This window comes from Pseudopipra pipra, chromosome 4 (assembly GCF_036250125.1).
Source record: "Pseudopipra pipra isolate bDixPip1 chromosome 4, bDixPip1.hap1, whole genome shotgun sequence".
In the NCBI taxonomy this organism is placed as follows: domain Eukaryota; kingdom Metazoa; phylum Chordata; class Aves; order Passeriformes; family Pipridae; genus Pseudopipra; species Pseudopipra pipra.
In genome coordinates this window covers 74,538,285-74,559,015 of record NC_087552.1, presented here as the reverse complement: position 1 = coordinate 74,559,015, position 20,731 = coordinate 74,538,285, and the positions used below count along the sequence as shown (strand labels likewise).

The following is a 20,731-nucleotide window of genomic DNA, read 5'->3' as shown; positions in this document are numbered from 1 at the left end:
AAGCCGCCACCCTGCCCGGCTGTTGGAGGTGACCGGGTGGCCCTCGAGGTGCCCGGGGTGGGCACTGGACTCCCCCCATCCCAGCCCAGGATCCCAAAGCGGTTTTGGGGGCAGCCCTTTCCTGTCCCTTGGCCTGTGATTCCTGTCCCCACGGGTTGGGGGCTGTGCCCGAAGCCCTGCGAGGGGGGTCTGAGTGGGGACAGGGATGGCTCAGCCGGGTCGGGACACGGCAGGAATTGGAATGGGCTGCCCAGGGAAGTGATTCTGCCCCTGGACCAGGTACTGGTGAGGCCACACCTCGAGTGCTGTGTCCAGTTCTGGGCCTCTCAGTTTAGAAAGGGTATTTAGGGGCTGGAGCATGTGCAGGGAAGGAGCTGGGAAAGGGTCTGGAGCACCCTGGGGGGGCTCATCCTGGAGAAAAGGAGGCTCGGGGGGACCTTCTGGCTCTGCAACTCCCTGACAGACAGGGGGAGTCGGGGGGGGTCAGGCTCTGCTCCCAGGAAACCGGCAGTAGGACAAGAGGGCAGAGCCTCAAGTCGTGCCAGGGGAGGTTCAGGTTGGACATCGGGAAGAAGGTTTTTACAGAGAGTGATGAGAATGGGCTGCCCAGGGAGGTGGTGGAGTCACTTCCCTGGAGGTGTTTAAGGACACGCTGGACGTGGCACTCGGTGCCATGATCTGGGTGACAAGGTGGGGTCACAGGTTGGACTCGATGGTCTCAGAGGTCTTTTCCGAGCTAAACGACTCTGCGTGATTCGCTGTGTCCCTGTGCTGGGACACCCGGAGCAGCTCCAGGCTGCTCATCCCTCCTCTCTCCGCAGGCTGCTGGCTCCGGGATACTCGGAGACTCACTACAGCGGGGACGGACAGCCCGTGACCGTGACCCCCAACCACACGGTGGGTGCTGGGGGGTGGGTGGGTGGGTGCAGGTCACCTCTGGTTTTTGGGATGAAGCCAAAGCCGTCCCGGGGCGGGGCGGGGCGCTGCGTTTTCCCTGGCAGCATCCCCGGCGCCTGTGGCAGCAGGAATGCGGCCGCACGCGGCTCCTGTATCTCTTGGCCGCGGTTCAGCACCTCGGGACGTAAACACAGGGCAGCACCAGGCCCTCCCCGATGTCCCCCCACCGGCCTTTTGTCACCCTTCCAGCGCGCCGGGCCCGGCTGTGTCCCGGGCTGAACTCCGGCTCTCCCGCCTCCTTCCCGGCTCTTCCCGGCGTGGAGGGACGCGGCTCCCCTGGCCGGGAAATGGGGTTTGGTGGGTTATTTTTTGGGATCAGCACGCGGGGTTTGTTGCTGCCCAGCCCTGCCGAGGGACCCCACTGAGGGTCTCCATCCCCTCTGTCCAGGAGCACTGTCACTACCACGGCCACGTCCGCGGCTACGGCGGCTCCTGGATTGTCCTCAGCACCTGCTCGGGAATACGGTATGGAAAAACGCAGGGTGGGGGCGTTGTGGGGCTGGCAGAGGGTGGGATGGACCCACTGCTCCTTCCTCCCTGCAGAGATCCCCCCCTGGAGCAGCACCGATGCTCCTCCATCTCGGCTCCAGACGGTTCACGGGGCTGATTTTTCCACTGCTCCCATCCCATCCTTCTCCTCCCTTCTCCCATCCTTTGCCCAACCCCAGGAGCAGGCAGGTGAGGGGAGAAAGAACAATTTTCTGGCAGGATTGGCTTCCTTCAAGGAAATTCATCCCTGGAGGGGGCAAGACCCTCAGAACTGAGCTTTGTTCACGTGGTCTGATGGTTTTGATGCCGAGGGTGTGTTTGCTCCTGGGGCTGTTTGGACAAAGACCCCCATCCCTGATCCCTGCTCCCACCCTGGATGTGGACCAAGCTGAGGTGCCATGAGTTTGTGGGGCCTCAGGGACTGAGGGAACCACAGGGGAAGCACTGCAGGAGCCACCAGGGGCTGTTCTCCTCTTCCAGGGGTCTCATAGTGCTGAGCAGCAACACCAGCTACTACCTGAGCCCCCTGGAGCCCCCCGAGCTGGGGCACCACATCATCCACAGAGCAGAGCACCTGCCCATCCCAGCTGGCACCTGTGGGCACGGGGATAATTTTGGGAGCACCGTGGCCGACCTTGCCCAGCTCTTCCAGCCAGGGCACCGCCGGGTAAATCCACCCTGGGGTCTGTTGAGAAGGGGTAGAGGGTTGGGAGTGGGGCTGTCTGCACCTCTCCTGATGCCCTGTGCCCATCCCCTTGGCACCTGGGCAGGGCTGTGCAGGCAGGTGGGACATGAGGGGTCTGTGTGGATGATTTACCTGGTCTGAGTTTGGGCAGGAGAGCCCCAGAGAGAGGATGTGTGGGTTGGGCACCGGTGCTGGGACTTCCTGTGGGACATGAGGTCATTTGGAGACACCCAAATGTTCCTTGTCACCTCACGCCTCAGCTTCCCCTCCCAGCTGTCCCTCCTGAGCAGCTCTGAGGTGTGTGAGGTGGAAGATGCCCAGAGCCATGGACTGGCCCTTCCTTGGCCCCTCTGAGCCTTGTGTGTGTGTCCTGCAGGTGAGGAGAGATGCCTGGAGGACCATGAAGTACATGGAGCTCTTCATCGTTGCCGATCACACACTGGTGAGTGCTGAGGGGGGGACAGAAACCTGGTCCTCTGACAAAAAAACCAGGTCCCCTCACTGTTTCCCTTCCTGATTTTCCTCTGGTGACCTTTCCCCATCCCCACATTTCTGCAGTACAGGAACCAGAACCTCAACCTGGGTCAGACCAAGCAGCGCATCGTGGAGATCGCCAACTACGTGGACAAGGTGAGGGACCTGCCGGGCCCTTTTGGCCACCCCTGTCACTCCCAGGGCCTGTGAGAGCACCTGATCTTGGTGCCAACGTGGTGGTGGCCCTCAGGGACAGTCCTTGTGTCACTAGGGCGAGGAATCATAGAATTACGGAATCATTTATGTTGGGAAAGGCCTCCAAGTCCATCAAGTCCAACCATTCCCAGCACTGCCAAGGCTGCCATCAAACCACGTCCCCAGGTGCCACATCCACACGGCTTTTAAACCCCTCCAGGGGTGGGGACTCCACCACTGCCCTGGGCAGCTGTGCCAGGGCTGGAAAACCCATCAAGGAATTTGGGGGTTGGGATGAACGTGGTGGGAATCACTTTTTTGGGCCGGGCTGCAGCGAAGTCCTGCCCTGGCATCAGTGCCGGCTTCCTTGGCACAGGAGGGATACACTAAGGTGTTGCCAGCCCGTGGTTGGCATCATGCCACCCTGCTTGGCTCCTGTGCCTGTAGAGCCCATGCTTGCAGGTGGATTTGGGAGAAATGTGTCCCGGAGTCACCCGGCTGGAGGGACGCGCCGAGACCCACTGGCAGGGATGGAGGATTCCCGGCGAATCCCGCCTCCATCCCTTCCATCCCTGCCTCCCCTGCAGTTTTACAGGCTGCTGAACATCAAGGTGGCCCTGATCGGGCTGGAGGTGTGGACGGAGCGGGACCACTGCGCCGTCACCAGCGACGCCAACGCCACGCTCTGGGCCTTCCTGCAGTGGAAGAAGTCGCTGAGGTCCCGCAAGAAGCACGACAACGCCCAGCTCCTCACGTGAGCACCCCCCTGCCCTGCTGTCCCCGGGCCCAGCTGGCACCAGGGTGCCCAAACCACCCTGGGTGGGGCTAAATTCCCGCTCCGTTCTCCTTCCCGGGCAGAGGGAAGACATTCGGGGGGACGACCATCGGAATGGCCCCGCTGGAGGGGATGTGCAGCATGGATAACTCTGGAGGTGTCAGCGTGGTAAGAAGGTTGTGAGGGGTCCCCACTGCTTCTCCCAGCTGGAGAACCTCATTGCCACTTGGAGGAGGTCTCCATGGATTGGGAGGATCAACCATCTGGGGTTGGTCCTGGGATGCAGCCTGGGAGTGAGTGAGGATGTTGGTGGCTCTTTATCCCTCTCAGATGTTGACCAGGTACTAAGGAGGGTGAAAAGGGGCTGATTTAAAGGTCTCCCACCCCATGTGCACCCCCAGACTCCAGCAGCCCTGGGATCTCCTGCTACCCCTCATCTTGAGGAGTCCCTGCTCATGCTCCCTGGTGTTGTGGGGTCATCTCTGCCCAGATGACTCTGATCCTCCTCCTCATGGTCCTGGTCGTGATGGGGGTGGCCAGGGTGACTTGTGATCCCTGGGCAGAGTGGTGGGGGCCACCCAGGGTGCTGGTTTTTGGGATGTGCCTTGAGAAGTTGGCTCCAGCAAAAGATCTTCCCAACAGTCCCACGTGGGACTTCCCGGAGACCAAACCCCACTTGTGCCGTGAACCTTCCTCCAACCCCCTCCATGTTCATCCCGTGGGATCCAGCTGCAACCCCAGGGATGTTGTGGTCCCTCCACCAGCCCAGCCCCATTCCCAGCTGTGGGATCACCCCTGTCCCTCCCTCCCTGCTGACCCGTCCCCCCTCCCCGTGCAGGACCACGCGGAGCAGCCCATCGGAGCCGCCGCCACCATGGCCCACGAGATCGGCCACAACTTTGGGATGGTCCACGACACCCAAGGCTGCTGTGTGGAGGCCACCCCGGAGCAAGGGGGCTGTGTCATGGCAGCAGCCACTGGGTAAGAGCTGCTGGGGGTGGGACGTGTCCCCAAAGCCCCCCCAGTAGAGCGTGGGTGCTGTTTGCAGCCGGGTGGGATGGGAGTGGGGAGGGAATCTCGGCATCTCTGGGCTGGGAGAGCTGGGGGGGTTCACCTGGAGAAGAGAAGGCTCCAGGGAGAGCTGAGAACCCCTTGCAGAGCCTAACAGGGCTCCAGGAGAGCTGGAGAGAGACTTGGGACAAGGGATGGAGGGACAGGACAAGAGGACAAGAGGGAATGGCTTCACGTTCACAGAAGGGTTAGACGGGATATTGGGAAGGAATTCTTTACTCAGAGGGTGGGGAGGCCCTGGCACAGGTTTCCCAGAGAAGCTGTGGCTGCCCCTGGATCCCTGGAAGTGTCCAAGGCCAGGTTGGACAGGGCTTGGAGCAACCTGGGCTAGTGGAAGGTGTCCCAGCCTGTGGCAGGGGGTGGAACTGGATGGTCTTTAAGGTCCCTCCCAACCCAAACCACTCTGTGACTATTCTCTGATTCCCTGGAGCGAGCACATCCCAGGTTCCAGGTGTGAGCAGGGCTGGTGGTCTCAAAGGGCAGCAGAGGAGTAGCAACCCCATCCCAAAATAGCTAAGGATGGAAGCAGATGGATGTTTTCTGGCACACACATCCCAGGAATCCAAGGCATTTTCCTGCTCTATCCCACACCTCAGCTCAAAGGAATTACCCTTTATTGTAAGACCAGAGGGCCAAGGGGTGCCCACTCCCCCATCATTCCCATGGGGAATCGTGGCACTGCGGGGCTGGGGTGGGATGAGCTCACATCCCTCTCCCCAACATTCCTAAATCTGGATGCAGGATGTCCAGGGTGTCAGGCATTAGTTTTCCTGCTCTTTGGAATCCATCTAGGACTTGTTTTCTTTACTTTAACCCTTTAACTCAGGCCAAAGCTGTGTCAGATCCATCTGGTTGGTGCCACTTCCCGCTCCAAAGTCCTTCTCCTTTTGGGTTTTCCATCTCCTGACAACACACTCATCCCAGATATCCCTGCACTGCAGAAAAGCAATTTATTCCCTGTTATTTGATCCCACCTGCTCTTCCAATCAGTAAAGATCATGGAAACCCCCCAGTGTTGTTTCAGGGTGGGGCTCTCAGGGCTGTCAGACCCTGGCACTGATCCCATGGGATTTAACCTCTCCCTGGGGGGATTTTGTTGGGGAAAATGACATTTTTGACTGTCTTCAACCTGTCCCTATTTGCACATTGACCAATATTGGGTATATTGCCTTTCTCACCCCCCAGAACTTGTAGGGACTTAGAACTTTCTCAGATTTCCCTCAGGTTTCAAAAAATGCTTTTACAAAACATCCTTTGTGTCATCTCAAAAAACGAGGTGTCCTGACACGAAATAAAACTGCTTTTTCAGGGTTAGGAGGAAATGAAACCATTAGTAAGAAGGAGGAAATGATTCTTCATCAGTCACACAAAAACCCACAAACTTTACAAAATTACAGAAGGACTGAGCTCCGAGTTCCTCTAGAAAACCAGTTTCTCTCCAGCTCCTCAGGCTGGTTGGGCTGTTGGAAAAATAACCTTACACTTTCTTAGGCTCTAATTATTTCTTTTGCTGTTCTGTGGGATTTTTTTGGTGATCCTTTCCCATATTTCTTTAATTTTTTAAATGATTTTCACCCATCACAACCCCAGAGGTGTTTGAAGAGCCCCAGAGGGTTATTTCCCCTCGGCGGTTCAGAGATAACATCTTTTTAACTGACATCCTGAGCAGATGTGGGGACCTGCCCTGTGGTTATTTTGGGGGGGGATTTGTGGTGTCCCAGGTGCAGGGGCACAGAGGTGGCATCTGCACCAGCCTGGAGCTCACAGAGCCTGCAGGGGTTGGTGCTCCTGGGCTTGCAGGGTCTCACCACGAGGGTCTCCATCTCCAAGAGGTTTCATGCTGGAGGGTTGATGCTCCAAGGGTGGCTTTGCCTGTCCCCTCCATCCCATTCCTGAGGATTTTGGGGTTCAGGGAGTGTCCCCTGGTTGTTGTTCTGGTACTCACCCTGTTACACTTGGGGTGGGAGAAGTTCATGGACTCATGGCTTCTGCCCTTGGAAGGCTTTGTGCCAGTTTGTCCATGTCCTTAATTCCCAGCTCTGACTGGCTTTCCACCTTCTCCTGGTCCTGATCACCCTATTTCCCATCTATCCTGGAAGGATTCACGCCAAATGTGCTTGATTCCCAGTTCTGACTGTGGTTTTCCATCTTCTCCTGGTCCTGATCCCCCCTTTTCCCATCCCTGTTGGAAGGATTCATGCCAAATGTGCTTGATTCCCAGTTCTGACTGTGGTTTTCCACCTTCTTCTGGTCCTGATCTCCCTGTTTCCCACCCCTGCTGGAAGGTTTTGTGCCAAATGTGCTTGATTCCCAGTTATGACTGTAGTTTTCCACCTTCTCCTAGAAGGTTTTGTGCCAAATGTGCTTGATTCCCAGTTCTGACTGTGGTTTTCCACCTTCTCCTGGTCCTGACGACCCCGTTTTCCATCCCTCCCTCCCTGTCCCGTGCACAGACACCCCTTCCCTCGCGTGTTCAGCTCCTGCAGCAAGAGGCAGCTGGAAAACTACTTCCAGAAGGGAGGTGGGATGTGCCTCTTCAACCTGCCCGACACCAAGGACCTGGTGGTGGGACGGAAATGTGGCAACGGCTTTCGGGAGGAAGGAGAAGACTGTGACTGTGGGGAGGTGGAGGTAGGAGCTGCTGTTTTTGCATCCCTTCCCTGCAGAGGCCAAAGAAGACCACGTGGAGAGGGGTGTTTCCAAGGGAAGAGGGTTTGCTGGTCACCTCAGGGACTCCATCCCAGTCCCACCTTCCTAAATCCATTTAACCCAGTCCTGGCTTCCTTCTCAACTTCCCTCCCAAGTGTTCAGTTCTCCCTCATCCCCTCCGTGCCTCGGTTTCCCTGTTGGCAAAATGAGAAAGGCAGTGATGTGAGGGGTGGAAAAGGGGCTGGGAGAAGGGATAGGGAAGGGATGGGATCACGGTCATGGAACCACGACCACGGTGTTGCCTTCTCCTCCCGCGCAGGAGTGCACCAACCCCTGCTGCAACGCTCACAACTGCACGCTGAAGGAGGGGGCCCAGTGTGCCCACGGGGACTGCTGCCACAACTGCAAGGTGAGACCCCCACCGTGCCCCCACCGTGCCCCCAACATGTCCCCTCTGTGCCCATGGGATGAGCATGGACACACGGCCCCGTTTTTCCCTCGGGAATCACGTGCTGCACATCCAAAAGTTCAGACTCTGCCGTGCCAGATGAGGGTTATGTCTCAACTTGAGTCTGAAGGAGAATCATGGAATGATTGAGGTTGGAAGGGACCTTAAACACCATCCAGTCCCACCCCCTGCCATGGGCAGTGACACCTTCCACTAGCCCAGATTGCTCCAAGCCCTGCCCGACCTGGCCTTGGACACTTCCAGGGATCCAGGGGCAGCCACAGCTTCTCTGGATAACCTGAGCCAGGGCCCCACCACCCTCACAGCCAGGAATTCCTTCCTTCCCAATATCCCATCTAACTCTGCCCTCTGTCCATGGGAAACCATTCCCCCTTGACCTGTCCCTCCATGAACTTCCCAAAACCCCCTCTGCAGGAGAATCTCCTCTGGTCCTTTCCAGCTCTGGTCCAGCCCAGGAATGTATCTCCATACCTTGATAGCCCCATATGGTCCCACAGGGGACATTCCAGCTGGTTCATGTCCCCAAGCTGTGCCAGGAGGCAGCAACCAATGCCACCTTGTCCCCTTGGCTCAGTTTGTCTCTCCTCCCGTGGCAGCTGAAGGCGGCCGGGACGATGTGCCGGGAAGCAGCGGGATCCTGTGACCTCCCGGAATATTGCACTGGTGCCTCTCCCTACTGCCCAGCCAACGTGTACCTGCTGGATGGCTCCTCCTGTGCCTATGGAGAGGCCTATTGCAACAATGGGATGTGCATGACCCACCACCAGCAGTGTGTCCAGCTCTGGGGTCCAGGTGAGTCCCACCAGCTCCGGCCTGGCCTCCTTCCCACCCCTCTCCATGGCATCTACCTGTGGGGTTGGAGGGTATTGGGTGGAGGGGCATTGGCATAGATTGCCCAGAGAAGTTGTGGCTGCCCTTGGATCCCTGGAAGTGTCCAAGGCCAGGTTGGATGGGGCTTGGAGCAACCTGGGCTAATGGAAGGTGTCCCTGCTGACGGCAGGGGGTTGGAGTTGGATGGGCTTTGGTCCCTTCCAACCCAAACCACTCCATGGTTCTATGATCAAAATCCTCTGCAAGACCTCAGAAAAAAGGGACTTTCATCCCTCTTGTGCTGCCCCTGGTCCAGCACCCTCAGCAGCAGCTCTTCAGGAGACTTTTCCGTGGTGTTTTCTCCAGGAACATCCAGCTGCTGCTTCCATTTCCAATACTTTTCCCCACTTCCTGCTATCCCACATCCCAGTGGGACCTTTCCTGCCTCCCTGCAGGTGCCTGGCCAGCTCCAGATGCCTGTTTTCAGGACGTGAACATGGCTGGGAACACCTATGGCAACTGCGGCAAGGACAGCCAAGGGCGCTACGTCAAGTGTGACAAGAGGTGGGCGCAGCCCTGGCACCCCTGGGTGCCCCATCTCCTCCTCTTGCACCCACAGCCCCCCTGAACCGTCCCCTGGGAGGGGACTGGGAGGCTCCTACCCCAACCTCTGGGGTCAGGCCCGTTTTTGGGGCCTGAGGAAGCCACCACATCCTTGTGGACTCTGTTTCCGTCAGTGCCGGGAGGTTGGACTTGATGGTCTTGAGGTTCTTTTCTGACCCAAATGATCCTGTTGTCCCATCAGGCAGCACCTCGTGCAGGGAAGATCAAAGACAGCATCAGGGGATGCTGTTTAGGGAGCGTGTGCCCCCGGTATTCCCAGTTTATGGAATCATGGAATATCCTGAGTTGGGAGGGAGCAACTCCATCGAGTCCAACTCCATCGAGTCCAACTTCTGGCCCTGCACAGGACACCCTAAAAATCCCACCATGTGCCTGGGAGTATTCCAGGGATATTAGAAACCCCCCTGACTGTTCTCTCCACCATTCCTCTGTGCTGTCCATGATTTATCCAAGTCCTTCCCGAACCTGCCGAGTCACAACACGGCGTGGCCACGAATCCCGAGGGAGACGATCCCACGGGCGCGGGGAGACCGAGGGACTTCCCACCCTCACCTCGGCTCTTCCCCGCTCCCAGGGACGCCATGTGTGGAAAGATCCAGTGCCAGAGCTCGGCCAAGAAGCCCCAGGGGACCAACACGGTGTCCATCGACACCACGATCCGCTTCAACGGGCGCGAGGTGAAGTGCAGGGGCACCTACATGTACACGGCCAGGGACGACGAGGACGACCTGTCCGACCCCGGGCTGGTGATGACAGGGACCAAGTGTGGAGATGGGATGGTGAGTGCCCCTTCCCGGGGCTGGGGGCTCCTGCAGGAGACCAGCATCTCCTGGGCTCTTTCCCAGCTCCAGCGTGGACTTTGGGGCTTTGCCAACGGGATGTGGTTTCCTCCACGCGTGACCCGGCGACGATCAGGGCGTTTCGAGGTGTTTGCAGGCCACCAAATTCTCATCTGGGGCATTTCTAGATGTCGCCAGATGTTTGCAGGCCACCAAATTCTTCTCCTCTGGGGCATTTTTAGACATCACCAAATGTCTGTAGGCCACCAAATTCTCATTTGGGGCAATTTTAGACATCAACAGTTGTTTTCAGGCCACCAAATTCTTCTCCCTGGCCTCAAAGCTTCTTTTCTGGTTCAACTCATAGCAGAGCAATCCCAACAAGAATTGCCACAGGATTTTATGGATGAGGCTTCCTCCCACAAAGAAATTGTTTCCTGGGAAAAAGCCGTGTTAGGAACCAACATGGCAAATCCAAAGCTAACTGGGAATTGGCCTCCTTTGCAGTCCCTTTGAGCTGAGGAAGGGCAGAGGCCTGGTGGAGGACACGGTAGCAGGGGTGTCTGCCAGAGGGAGTTGGCTGTGGAGACACTTCCTTCCCTATTTGGCATTTAAACAGTGGAATTTTCATCCTGGTTTGGGATGGGAGGCCAGAACGTGTCTGGGTTTGAAATCCAGCAGCGTTTTTTTTTTTTGGCTGAGTTTTAAGGCCAGATGGGGAACAGTTTGTCCAGGAGCTGCCAGGTGGGTTGGCAGGGGAGGGGGCTGGGAGTGGTGGTGTCTGGTCCTGGATGTAGGAATGGCAGGGCCAAAAATCAGAGTGAAATCCGTTGACCTGGAACGACGTGATTTATCCCAACGGCATTTTCCAATGGACAACACCCTGAAGGAAAACATCCTTCCAGAGAACCCCCAGGGAAGCCCTCAGAAGATCAGCGTGGTCTCTCCTGGGTCTCTCTCTAACCTCCCTGGCTCTCCCCCAGGTTTGCAAGGACCGCCGGTGCCAGAACGCCTCCCTTTTTGAGCTGGAAAAGTGCGTGTCCCGGTGCAACGGCCACGGGGTGAGTTATGACCCAAGACCTCCAGAAACATCCTGGGATGAGGAGCGGATTTTTAAGGCAAACCAAGTGTCTCCCCTCAGGGATGAGCCCTCTGGATTTCTGCCTTTCCTATCTGTCCCAGGCACCAGCTCCAGGTGAGGCTGAGCTGGGACCTTTGCTCACCCATGTCCGAGTGAGAGGAAGGAAATCATTCCTGACGTAAGAACCATCTGCACAGTTTGGATCAGGGTCCAATTTGAACTCGAGAGTGTTTAGAGCTCGGAGCAGGTGCCTGTTCCCTCTGAGAGAAAAACAAGGGTTAGAAAGACAACTGGGACTGCAAAAACCCAAGGAAGTACAAAGAGACATTGTTGTCCAAAGCTCAAAGGGTTGCAAGGGTTGGAGCTCTGTGGAATGTGGGGCTTTGTGAGATGAGGCAACAGCAACCTGTGGGAGATCTGCTGGATTGTGTGGAAGGATGTGATTGTGAAACATCCACATTGACCCTTTTGTTCTGCTCAGAGAGCTGGGGGGGTTCCCCTGGAGAAGAGAAGGCTCCAGGGAGAGCTGAGGGCCCCTGGCAGGGCCTAAAGGGGCTCCAAGAGAGCTGGAGAGGGACTGGGGACAAGGGATGGAGGGACAGGACACAGGGAATGGCTTCCCACTGGAAAAGGGGAGATTTAAATGGGATATTGAGAAGGAATTGCTGGCTGTGAGGGTGGGGAGGCCCTGTCCCAGGTCGGGCAGAGAAGCCGTGGCTGCCCCTGGATCCCTGGAAGTGTCCAAGGCCAGGTTGGAGCAACCTGGGTTAGTGGAAGGTGCCCCCACCCATGGCAGGGGGTGGAACTGGATGATCTTTGAGGTCCCTTCCAACCCAGCCCATCCTGTGATTCCCTGATGCTCAAGTGAAGACTGGCAGGGCTTCAAGCTCCTTCAGCCCGAATTCCTGTCACCCACCACCTACTCTTGTCCCCACCCCACAGGCCACCACTTCCACACCTTCCCTGGTGGTCTCCAGCCCTTCTCCTCTCCCTGCAGGTCTGCAACAGCAACAAGAACTGTCACTGTGACGCCGGCTGGGCTCCCCCCTACTGCCAGGAGCCGGGGCTGGGGGGCAGCGTGGACAGCGGCCCCGTGCAGCCCAACAGTGAGTCCCGGCTTCTCTGCTGCTCCCAGGGCTGGAATGATGCCAGGAGAGGTGGAAATGGGGGGGGATAGAGCTGCTGGCAGCCCTGCTCCCCGAGGGGCTGGGTTGGGTGTGTCCAGGTAGTCCCACAGTCTGTGGTCAGTGGTCGTGGTCACCTCAGTTGCTTGGTGGCCACCCGTTGCCATGAGAGGCTGCTGGATGGTCCTGCTCCCTTTCCAGAGGTGGGATCAGCAGTGATGTGCCCAGTTTGAGGTGATCAGGTGGGATCAGTGTTCCCCAGCATCTCCCAGCCCCTCACTGCCCTCTGTGCTTTCCCTGCCAGACCACGAGGCCGCTTTGATCGCCCTCCTCGTCGTCTTCCTCTTCCTCCTCCCGGCCCTGACCATGAGCATCTACTACTGGTACCGCAGGGAGAACTCCCTCCTGAATAAATGGATAAAGGAGATGAGGAAGAGGAGCCAGGAGGCCTACAGGTGGGTGGGGCATCCTAAATCCCTCCTCTCGTGAGGACTCAGCGGGACTCAGGAACCTGGTTTCATCCAGCCTGGTGGGAACGGTTGTGGAGGAGCTGGAGGTGCCCAGGGCCATTTTCAGAGTTTTATGAGACCTGGTTTGAGATCTGAGGAGTTTTCTCCTGGGAAAATTCGAGGCTCTCATCAATTCCTTGAGCAGAAGAAGAATCCTCTGGACAGGAAAATCCCAGGGATGATGATAAAGGTGGTTGGTAGCAGGGGGGTTGAGTTCTCACTCCCAGCAGGCTGCAAGAATTCCAAGGGCTCTAAGAACCACTGAGTTTTGATATTCTCATTATTTCCCCTCCCAGCAGAGGTAGAGACACAAAACCCCGTCAGAGCCCTGAAAATAATCCAAGAGGAATCCCCAAAACCAACCAACCCCTCATCCCCCCCCATTGCCTCGAGACAGACTCATCCAACAGTGCCGTTAACGAGCTGTTAATTGAGACAGGACCTCCCTGAGGGGCAGAATTTCGGGAGGCAGCTCTTCCTGAAGTGGTTGCTTTATGTTGCCATCCGGGATTGACTTTGGAATTCCCAGCAGGAACAAATCCATCGGTCGGAAGTCGAGCAATGGCCACCCCAAAGCTGCCTTCACCTTGAGGAACATTTCCACCTCCAGCCACACCGATAAAGTAAGTGATAACTCATCAATAAAGTGATAACTCATCAATAAAATAAGTGATCACTTTATTGATAAGTGATAACTCATCAATGAAGTGATAAATCATCAATAAGTGATAACTAATCAATAAAGTAAGTGATAACTCATCAACAAAGTGATAAATCATCAATAAAATAAGTGATAACTTTATTGATAAGTGAAAACTCATCAATGAAGTGATAGCTCATCAATAAAGTGATAACTCATCAATAAGTGACAGCTTATCAATAAAGTGATAAATCATCAATAAAATGATAAATCATCAATAAGTGATAACTCATCAATAAAATAAGTGATAAATCATCAATAGGTGATAACTTACTCTATTGATAAGTGATAAATCATCAATAAAGTGATAAATCATCAATGTGATAATTTATCAATAGTGATAAATCATCAATAAAGTAATAAATCATCAATAAATCAATCATCAATAAAGTAAATGATAAATCATCAATAAAGTAAGTTAAAATTTAGGAAGAATTTAGGAAGAATTTAGGAGGAATTTAGGAAGAATTTAGGAGGAAATTAAGAGGAATTTAGGGAGAATTTAGGGAGACTTTAGGAGGAATTTAGGGAGAATTTAGGGAGACTTTAGGAGGAATTTAGGAGACATTTAGGTAGAACTTAGGAAGAACCTTGAAAGAAATTAGGAAAAATTTAGCAAGTATTCACAGAGAATTTAGGAAGATGTTAGGAAGAATTTAGGAGGAATTTAGGAAGAATTTAGTAAGTATTTACAGAGAATTTAGGAAGATGTTAGGAGGAATTTAGGAAGAAATTAGGAAGAATTTAGGAAGTATTTATGGAGAATTTATGAAGAATTTAGGAGACATTTAGGAAGAATTTAGGAAGAAATAAGGAAGAATTTAGGAAGTATTTAGAGAGAATTTAGAAAGACTTTAGGAAGAATTTAGGAGGAATTTAGGAAGAATTTAGGGAGAATTTAGAAAGACTTTAGGAGGAATTTAAGAGGAGTTTAGGAGGAATTTAGGAAGAATATCCCTGTGTGCTCTCACACGGTTAGTGAGGAGCAAACACGGAATCTCAGGATCACTGAGGTTGGCAAAGAGCTCTGGGGTCGAGTCCAGCCATAAAACACGTCCAGTTTTGGGGCAGGATGGTAAAAACGAGGGGTAAAAGTGGAATAAAAACCGCCGGTGCTCCGCTCCCAGGAAAACCTGCTCCCGGGAAAACCTCCCTAAGGATTCTTCTCCCGCTTTTCCCACCCCGGCAGGTGACGCGGGCGGCGTTCCTGCCCAAATCCTGCGCTCACCACCCCGGCTCTCAGCCCGTCAACGTGGTCCACCCTCTGCGCCCGGCCCCCAATTCCATCCCCCCGCGGCCCAGGGACCCCAAACCCGCCAGGCCACCCCCGCCGGTCACCAGGTCACCCTCAGGGGTCACCAGGTCACCCTCAGCGGTCACCAGGTCACCCCTGGGCCACTCCAAAGCCGGCGGCTCCCAGGCCAAGCTCCCGCCTCCCAGGAAACCTCTTCCCTGCAGCCCCGTGAGGACCCCACAGGTGAGCTCCGCTTTTCCTTCCGGGCTCAGAAATTCCAGGGGGTTTTTTTTTGGCTGGTTTTTGGGTTGGGATCTCTCGAGGAGCTGTCACACCACCCTGTCACACCACCTCGAGAGGTGGATCTGGTGCAACAACGAGGAAAGTTCAGTGGATAATGAGAATATTTTAGGGTAGTTTGGGTGCTGTTAATGAGAATATTTTAAGGTAGTTTGTGTGTCTTTGATAAGAATATTTTAGGATGGTTGGAATGTTATTAATGAGAATATTTTAGGGTAGTTTGAGTGTTGTCAATGACAATATATTAAGGTAGTTGGGGTGCTGTTAATGAGAATATTTTAAGGTAGTTTGGGTGCTGTTAATGAGAATATTTTAAGGTTGTTTGTGTGTTTTTGATAAGAATATTTTAGGATGGTTGGGGCATTGTTAATGAGAATATTTTGGGGTAGTTTGGGTGCTGTTAATGACAATATTTTAATGTAGTTTAGGTGTTGTTAATGGGAATATTTTCAGGTAGTTTGGATATCGTTAATGACAATATTTTAGGGTGGTTGGGGTGTTGTTAATGGGAATATTTTAAGATAACTTGGATGCTGCTAATAAGAATATTTTAGGGTAGTTTGAGTGTTGTCAATGACAATATATTAAGGTAGTTGGGGTGCTGTTAATGAGAATATTTTAAGGTAGTTTGGGTGTTGAAAATATTTAGGGTAGTTTGGGTGCTGTTAATGACAATATATTAGGGTAGTTTGGGTGCTGTTAATGAGAATATATTAGGGTAATTTGGGTGCTGTTAATGAGAATATTTTAAAGTAGTTTGAGTGTTGCTAATGGGAATAATTTAGGGTAGTTGGTGTGCTTTAATGGGAATATTTAGGGTAGTTTGGGTGTTGTTAATGACAATATTTTAAGGTAGTTTGTGTGTTTTTGATAAGAATATTTTAGGGTGGTTGGGGTGCTGTTAATGAGAATATTTTAGTGTAGTTTGGGTGCTGTTAATGAAAATAATTTAGGGGTTTTTGAGTGTTGCTAATGGCAATATTTTAGAGTAGTTTGAGTGTTGGATGTTGTTAATGAGAATATTTTAGGGTAGTTTGAGTGTTGTTAATGGGAATATTTTCAGGTAGTTTGGGTGTTAATGAGAATATTTTGGGGTGGTTGGGGTGTTGTTAATGGGAATATTTTAAGATAACTTGGATGCTGCTAATAAGAATATTTTAGGGTAGTTTGGGTGTTGTTAATGACAATATTTTGGGGTAATTTAGGTGCTGTTAATAAGAATGTTTAGTTTGAGTGTTGTTAATGAGAATATTTTAAGGTAGTTTGGGTGTTGCTAATGGGAATATTTTAGGGTAGTTTGGGTGCTGTGAATGAGAATATTTTAGTGTAGTTGGGGTGTTGTTAGTGACAATATTTTAGGGTAGTTTGGATGCTGTTAATGGGAATATTTTAGGGTAGTTGTGTGCTGTTAATGGGAATATTTTAAGGTTCCCTGGATGTCATTCCATGCCTGGAAGCATCTCAGCTCTGCAGTGGGGGAGTGAGGTTTGCGGGAGGTCACTGGACGCTCCTTGAGGATGTTTTGTCCCTCCCCACACCCCTCCTGTGACTCCAGGTGGTCCCAAAGCAGCAGCCCCCGCGTCGGCCCCTCCCTGGGAGTCCTCTCCTGGCCAAGGAGCTGCCTCCTGCCCACGGACAGACCCTGCTGGTCATGGTCCCTCCTACCAACTTCCAGCCGGCGGGGACGAGCACCACGAGCCACCCCACGAGGCCCCTGAAGTGAGTGGAGTGTCCCCCCCACCACGGGTGGGGGGTCCTGCGGGTTGGGGGCAGTTCAGGGGGGTCACACCCGGGTGGGACATTCCCTGCTCTGCAGGACCTCGCAGGGTCTGGCCAAAATTGGCCAACAGCGACCGAGGTTTGGGGTTCTGAGGTGCTGGGTTAAGGGAGGGGCCATATTTTGGGGGGGGGGAGGTGGTTTCCCATCCCAGGTGTGGAGGGAGCTGTTGGGATTCAGTGAAGGGATGGACACTGATGTGAAGGGATGGACACTGATGTTCTCTCTCCTCTTCCCTCCCTGCAGACCGATGCCACCTCAAAGGTGAGTGAGGGACATCCCACGGACCCCTGGCACTGCTTGTGGGGGGTGGCCTCGGGTTCAGCATCAGACTGGGAACCAGGAGACCTGGGATTAAATTTCCACCTTTCCCAGAAGCTCCTGGATGAGCAGGACATAGTCCCTCTGGGTACCCCCCAACAGCAGGGCTTGGACACCTGTGTCCAAAGGAATGGAGGACGTGGGTTTTCCAGTCCGAGTGTTTTCCAATATCACTGCTACTTCCAGCTCTTGCTGTGCTGCCCAATCCTCTGGATAGGGGTCAGTGGAGCCCCAAGGAATTGTGTTTGCATCCATTCCTGCTGTTTAGGCTTATGGGCTGTATCCCTGTATCCATCCATGGGGAGATCACACCATGTTGGAATGAAGTTGTCCCTCATCCCCAGCCAACCTTCTGTGTTAGTCACTGCTCTGACCCTCTGACACTATTTTGGGTTCTTGCTTTGTAGTTGCCACCACAAAGAGTTGACTGTGCCCCAAAATGTCTCAGTGGAACTCAACCCCTGGAGCTCAGCTCTCTGAGGAGATGAAACAGGGCTGGTCTGTGGTTCCTAAAGGGAAGGGTTTGGCACATCCTGGCAGCCAAAATCATCTCCCTCCCCAAACTGTGGGGCTTTATCTGTGCTGCCCACTGAGAACAATCCTGGAGAGGGACTTAGGACAAGAGATGGAGGGACAGGACAAGAGGGAATGGCTTCCCACTTGCCAGAGGGCAGGGATGGATGGGATACTGGGAAGGAATTGTTGGCTGTGAGGGTGGGGAGGCCCTGGCACAGGTTGCCCAGAGAAGCTGTGGCTGCCCCTGGATCCCTGGAAGTGTCCAAGGCCAGGTTGGAGCAACCTGGGTTAGTGGAAGGTGTCCCTGCCCATGGCAGGGCAAGATGCTCTTTAAGGTCCTTTCCAGCTCAACCATTCTGTGATTCCATGAGTCATGAATCCCCAGGATGGGAAAAGGCTCCATATGGGGTTGTTTGAGTTGGTGATGTCTCTTGGTGGTGCACAAACCACCTTGTAGGTGTCCCTGGGCAACAACATTCCCACTGCTGGTCACTGCCTGGTGTCACCACATGTCCTGTCAGGGTTCTCGGGGTCCACCAAAGGAAAAACCACCTCAAACCAGTGCAATCTGTGGTTTAACCTTTGCAAGGGGACATGGGTGACCACGGCAGTGCCAATGCCAGGTGCCCTCTGGTCTCAGGGACAGCAGCTGCTCTGTCTGCCCTGAGCTGTGGGAGGTTGGTTGTGGTGGAGGTGGTGGGTGGTCGATGTTTGCACTCAAAGAGTTGTCTCCTTCTTCTTCTTCTTCTTCTCCTCACTCCAGGCCAGTCCCAGCCATCAAAGTCCAATCAACCTCCTTCCCCTCCAAGAAGTGACAATCCAAGGCCACCTGAAGCCCGTCCTTCCTGAGCTGGCTCTCCTGATTTGCACTGCTCTGCCCACAGGGGTCCTTCATTCCCCTCCTTTTATTTGTCTTTTGATACCAGAGGACTATTTTTATAAGACAGAATTTGTATTCAGCACAAAAACCAGGGGTTGGGGTGGGGAGGAGAGGGGAAACTGGTACTATGACTTCACTGAAGGTTGGAGGTGGGGTTTCCACGGTGGACATTCCATCCTGGCATCGCTTCCCGGCCAATTTGCCTCCCAGCTTTGGTTTCTCCCTGACATTGCACATGGGCTGGGCTGGGGCGACCCGGGGGGCACGAGGACGTCCAACACTGGTGGAAGATGCTGGTGACAGTGTAATGTCCTTCTAGCTACCTCCTCCTTCTCCTCCAGGCCTGGTGACACCCCTCCTCCACCACCACCCACTGCCACCAGAGCTCCATGCTGGGGCCTCCTCCCCGGGGAGACATTTGCCACGAGAGAAACACGATTTCCAGCTTGGATTGGGACATTTCCACAAAGGATCCAAGTTCTCGGGCTCCTCCTGCCCCTCCTGTCCGATTGCACGAGGTGACAACCCTGGGGTCACCTGGAAGGAGCAGCCTCCTGGGAAGTGTTTCAATGCCTCAAGTGCTGGTGGCACCAGCGGGTCACCAGGGTGCTTTCAGGGGGCTCAGGAGCCCCCCCCACAAACGTTGCCTGTTCCCTGCTCGTGGGCCAAGCCCAGCAGTGGCTCCTGGAGCTGCTGATACTCTGCTGTCCCAACGGGATGAGGAGCAGGAAAACCTCCTGCCCGTGTCATTGGCTTGTCCAGAGGCCTCGGCCGAGCCGCTGCATTTCTCTGTGCCTCAGTTCCCCCCGTGTGGAAAGGGGGGGGTGATAACCTACCTCACAGGGGTGTTGTGAGGTTGAACAAACTCATGTCTTGAAAGGGCTTTACAATCCTCAGATCAAAGGTGCTGTTGACCTTGCACAGTTTTGTGCCACTTTTCCTGTGACTTGACACGCGGCTCTATCAGGGTCTGAAACGAGAACAAAGACTTTCTACAGTCCCCTGGCTCCTCTGGCTCTTTTCTTGCTCAGAAGTTCCCTGAACCCTTTAGACAACAAGATCTCCAGGTCTTCCATGACCTGCAAACAGATCCCAGGACTCCCTTAAACCTGGGACGGTTCAGTCCATCCGTGTGTCCCATATCAACGACACTGACCTGGGATCAACGATCCCACCTGACCTGGGACAGATCTCTTGGAGACGTGTCCAGCCATGGGGTGGGTTCATGGACAACCCTCAGGAAGCTGTTCTGGTGTTTCGTTATCCCCAGGATGGGCTTAAAGGCCACCTTAACCCGAGCTGTCCTTACTCTCACGATCAGGCTTTGCTTTGAAGCCTTTGGTCTTCCTGAAGCATCTTCAGGAAGAATTTCTTCATGGAAAGGGTTGTTAAACGTTGGAAGGGGCTGCCCAGGGAGGTGGTGGAGTCCCCATCCCTGAAGGTGCCCAAGGAAGGACAGGACGTGGCACTCTGGGCTGGGGGACAAGGTGGGATTGGGCACAGGGACCTCGGAGAGCTTTTCCAGCCTTGGTGATCCTGGGATCTCTGGTGCCTCCATATTTTTCTTGGTTCACAGATGTCCATGTGGGATCTTGGATCCAACATCTCCTCTTCCTTTAATAACAAGTCACAAAATCACAGAGTCATTTGGGTTGAAAGGGACCTCTCGAGATCATCCTCACACAAGCTCCAGAGGTGAATGAGCTGATCCCTAAACATTCCCAAGGTCCCGTTGGTTTCAGTGGTCTCCCGAGGAATTCTGACACGATCAGAGCCTTTGGAGCTGCTGGAGAGGGAAAAACCTGCTCCCTTCCTGGGCATCCCCTCCCTTCTGCTCCCACTGTGCCAGCGGAGGGTCAAACAACTGGGGAGGGTTTGGAGAAGCCACTGCAGGGATGAAGTGCTTGGAAAAACCTTTTCTCCACGTGTTGGACCCTTTAACTCCGTGACAAAGTGAGGGATGACAGGTCAAAAAAACAGCAAGGTTTTTTGGATGGTCTCTCCTCAAGCTGATGCAGAGTTTTGGGTTCTTGCCCATTAATGTCCTGCTTGGCCACCACACTTCCCTTCATCTCCTCCTGCTGCCAGTGGGGAAAGTTCACCCACTCCATCTGCCCAAACTTCACCAGCAGGGCAGAACTAGGACACACATCTGGGGGGAAATCTGAGCTCTTCAGGTGAGAAAGGAATTGATAGAAAGGAATTGAGAGAAACCCACAGGTTTGGACTCAGGGGTGCTGCAAAGATCTGGGGCTCTGCTCAGTGTGACACGATAAGTGCTCAAAGGTATTTCCACCTTCTCAAAGAAACCC

At 54.0% G+C, this 20,731-nt stretch overlaps 1 protein-coding gene across 1 annotated transcript in view; it reads left to right on the top strand.

The window, feature by feature from the left end:
• Positions 1 to 19,419, top strand: part of ADAM33 (ADAM metallopeptidase domain 33) — a 36,315-nt gene extending 16,896 nt beyond the window's left edge. The window contains exons 6-26 of the mRNA XM_064653923.1: positions 822 to 897; positions 1,346 to 1,422; positions 1,927 to 2,113; positions 2,508 to 2,573; positions 2,690 to 2,761; positions 3,388 to 3,554; positions 3,659 to 3,743; positions 4,414 to 4,556; positions 7,100 to 7,277; positions 7,615 to 7,704; positions 8,361 to 8,556; positions 9,030 to 9,138; positions 9,773 to 9,977; positions 10,961 to 11,038; positions 12,056 to 12,164; positions 12,487 to 12,637; positions 13,224 to 13,314; positions 14,581 to 14,868; positions 16,481 to 16,644; positions 16,949 to 16,966; positions 18,303 to 19,419. Of these exons, the coding sequence (XP_064509993.1) occupies positions 822 to 897; positions 1,346 to 1,422; positions 1,927 to 2,113; positions 2,508 to 2,573; positions 2,690 to 2,761; positions 3,388 to 3,554; positions 3,659 to 3,743; positions 4,414 to 4,556; positions 7,100 to 7,277; positions 7,615 to 7,704; positions 8,361 to 8,556; positions 9,030 to 9,138; positions 9,773 to 9,977; positions 10,961 to 11,038; positions 12,056 to 12,164; positions 12,487 to 12,637; positions 13,224 to 13,314; positions 14,581 to 14,868; positions 16,481 to 16,644; positions 16,949 to 16,966; positions 18,303 to 18,354 (2,602 nt within the window). The 3' untranslated portion in view covers positions 18,355 to 19,419. The remainder of the gene's footprint in view (positions 1 to 821; positions 898 to 1,345; positions 1,423 to 1,926; positions 2,114 to 2,507; positions 2,574 to 2,689; positions 2,762 to 3,387; positions 3,555 to 3,658; positions 3,744 to 4,413; positions 4,557 to 7,099; positions 7,278 to 7,614; positions 7,705 to 8,360; positions 8,557 to 9,029; positions 9,139 to 9,772; positions 9,978 to 10,960; positions 11,039 to 12,055; positions 12,165 to 12,486; positions 12,638 to 13,223; positions 13,315 to 14,580; positions 14,869 to 16,480; positions 16,645 to 16,948; positions 16,967 to 18,302) is intronic.
• The last annotated feature ends 1,312 nt before the right edge of the window (positions 19,420 to 20,731 follow it).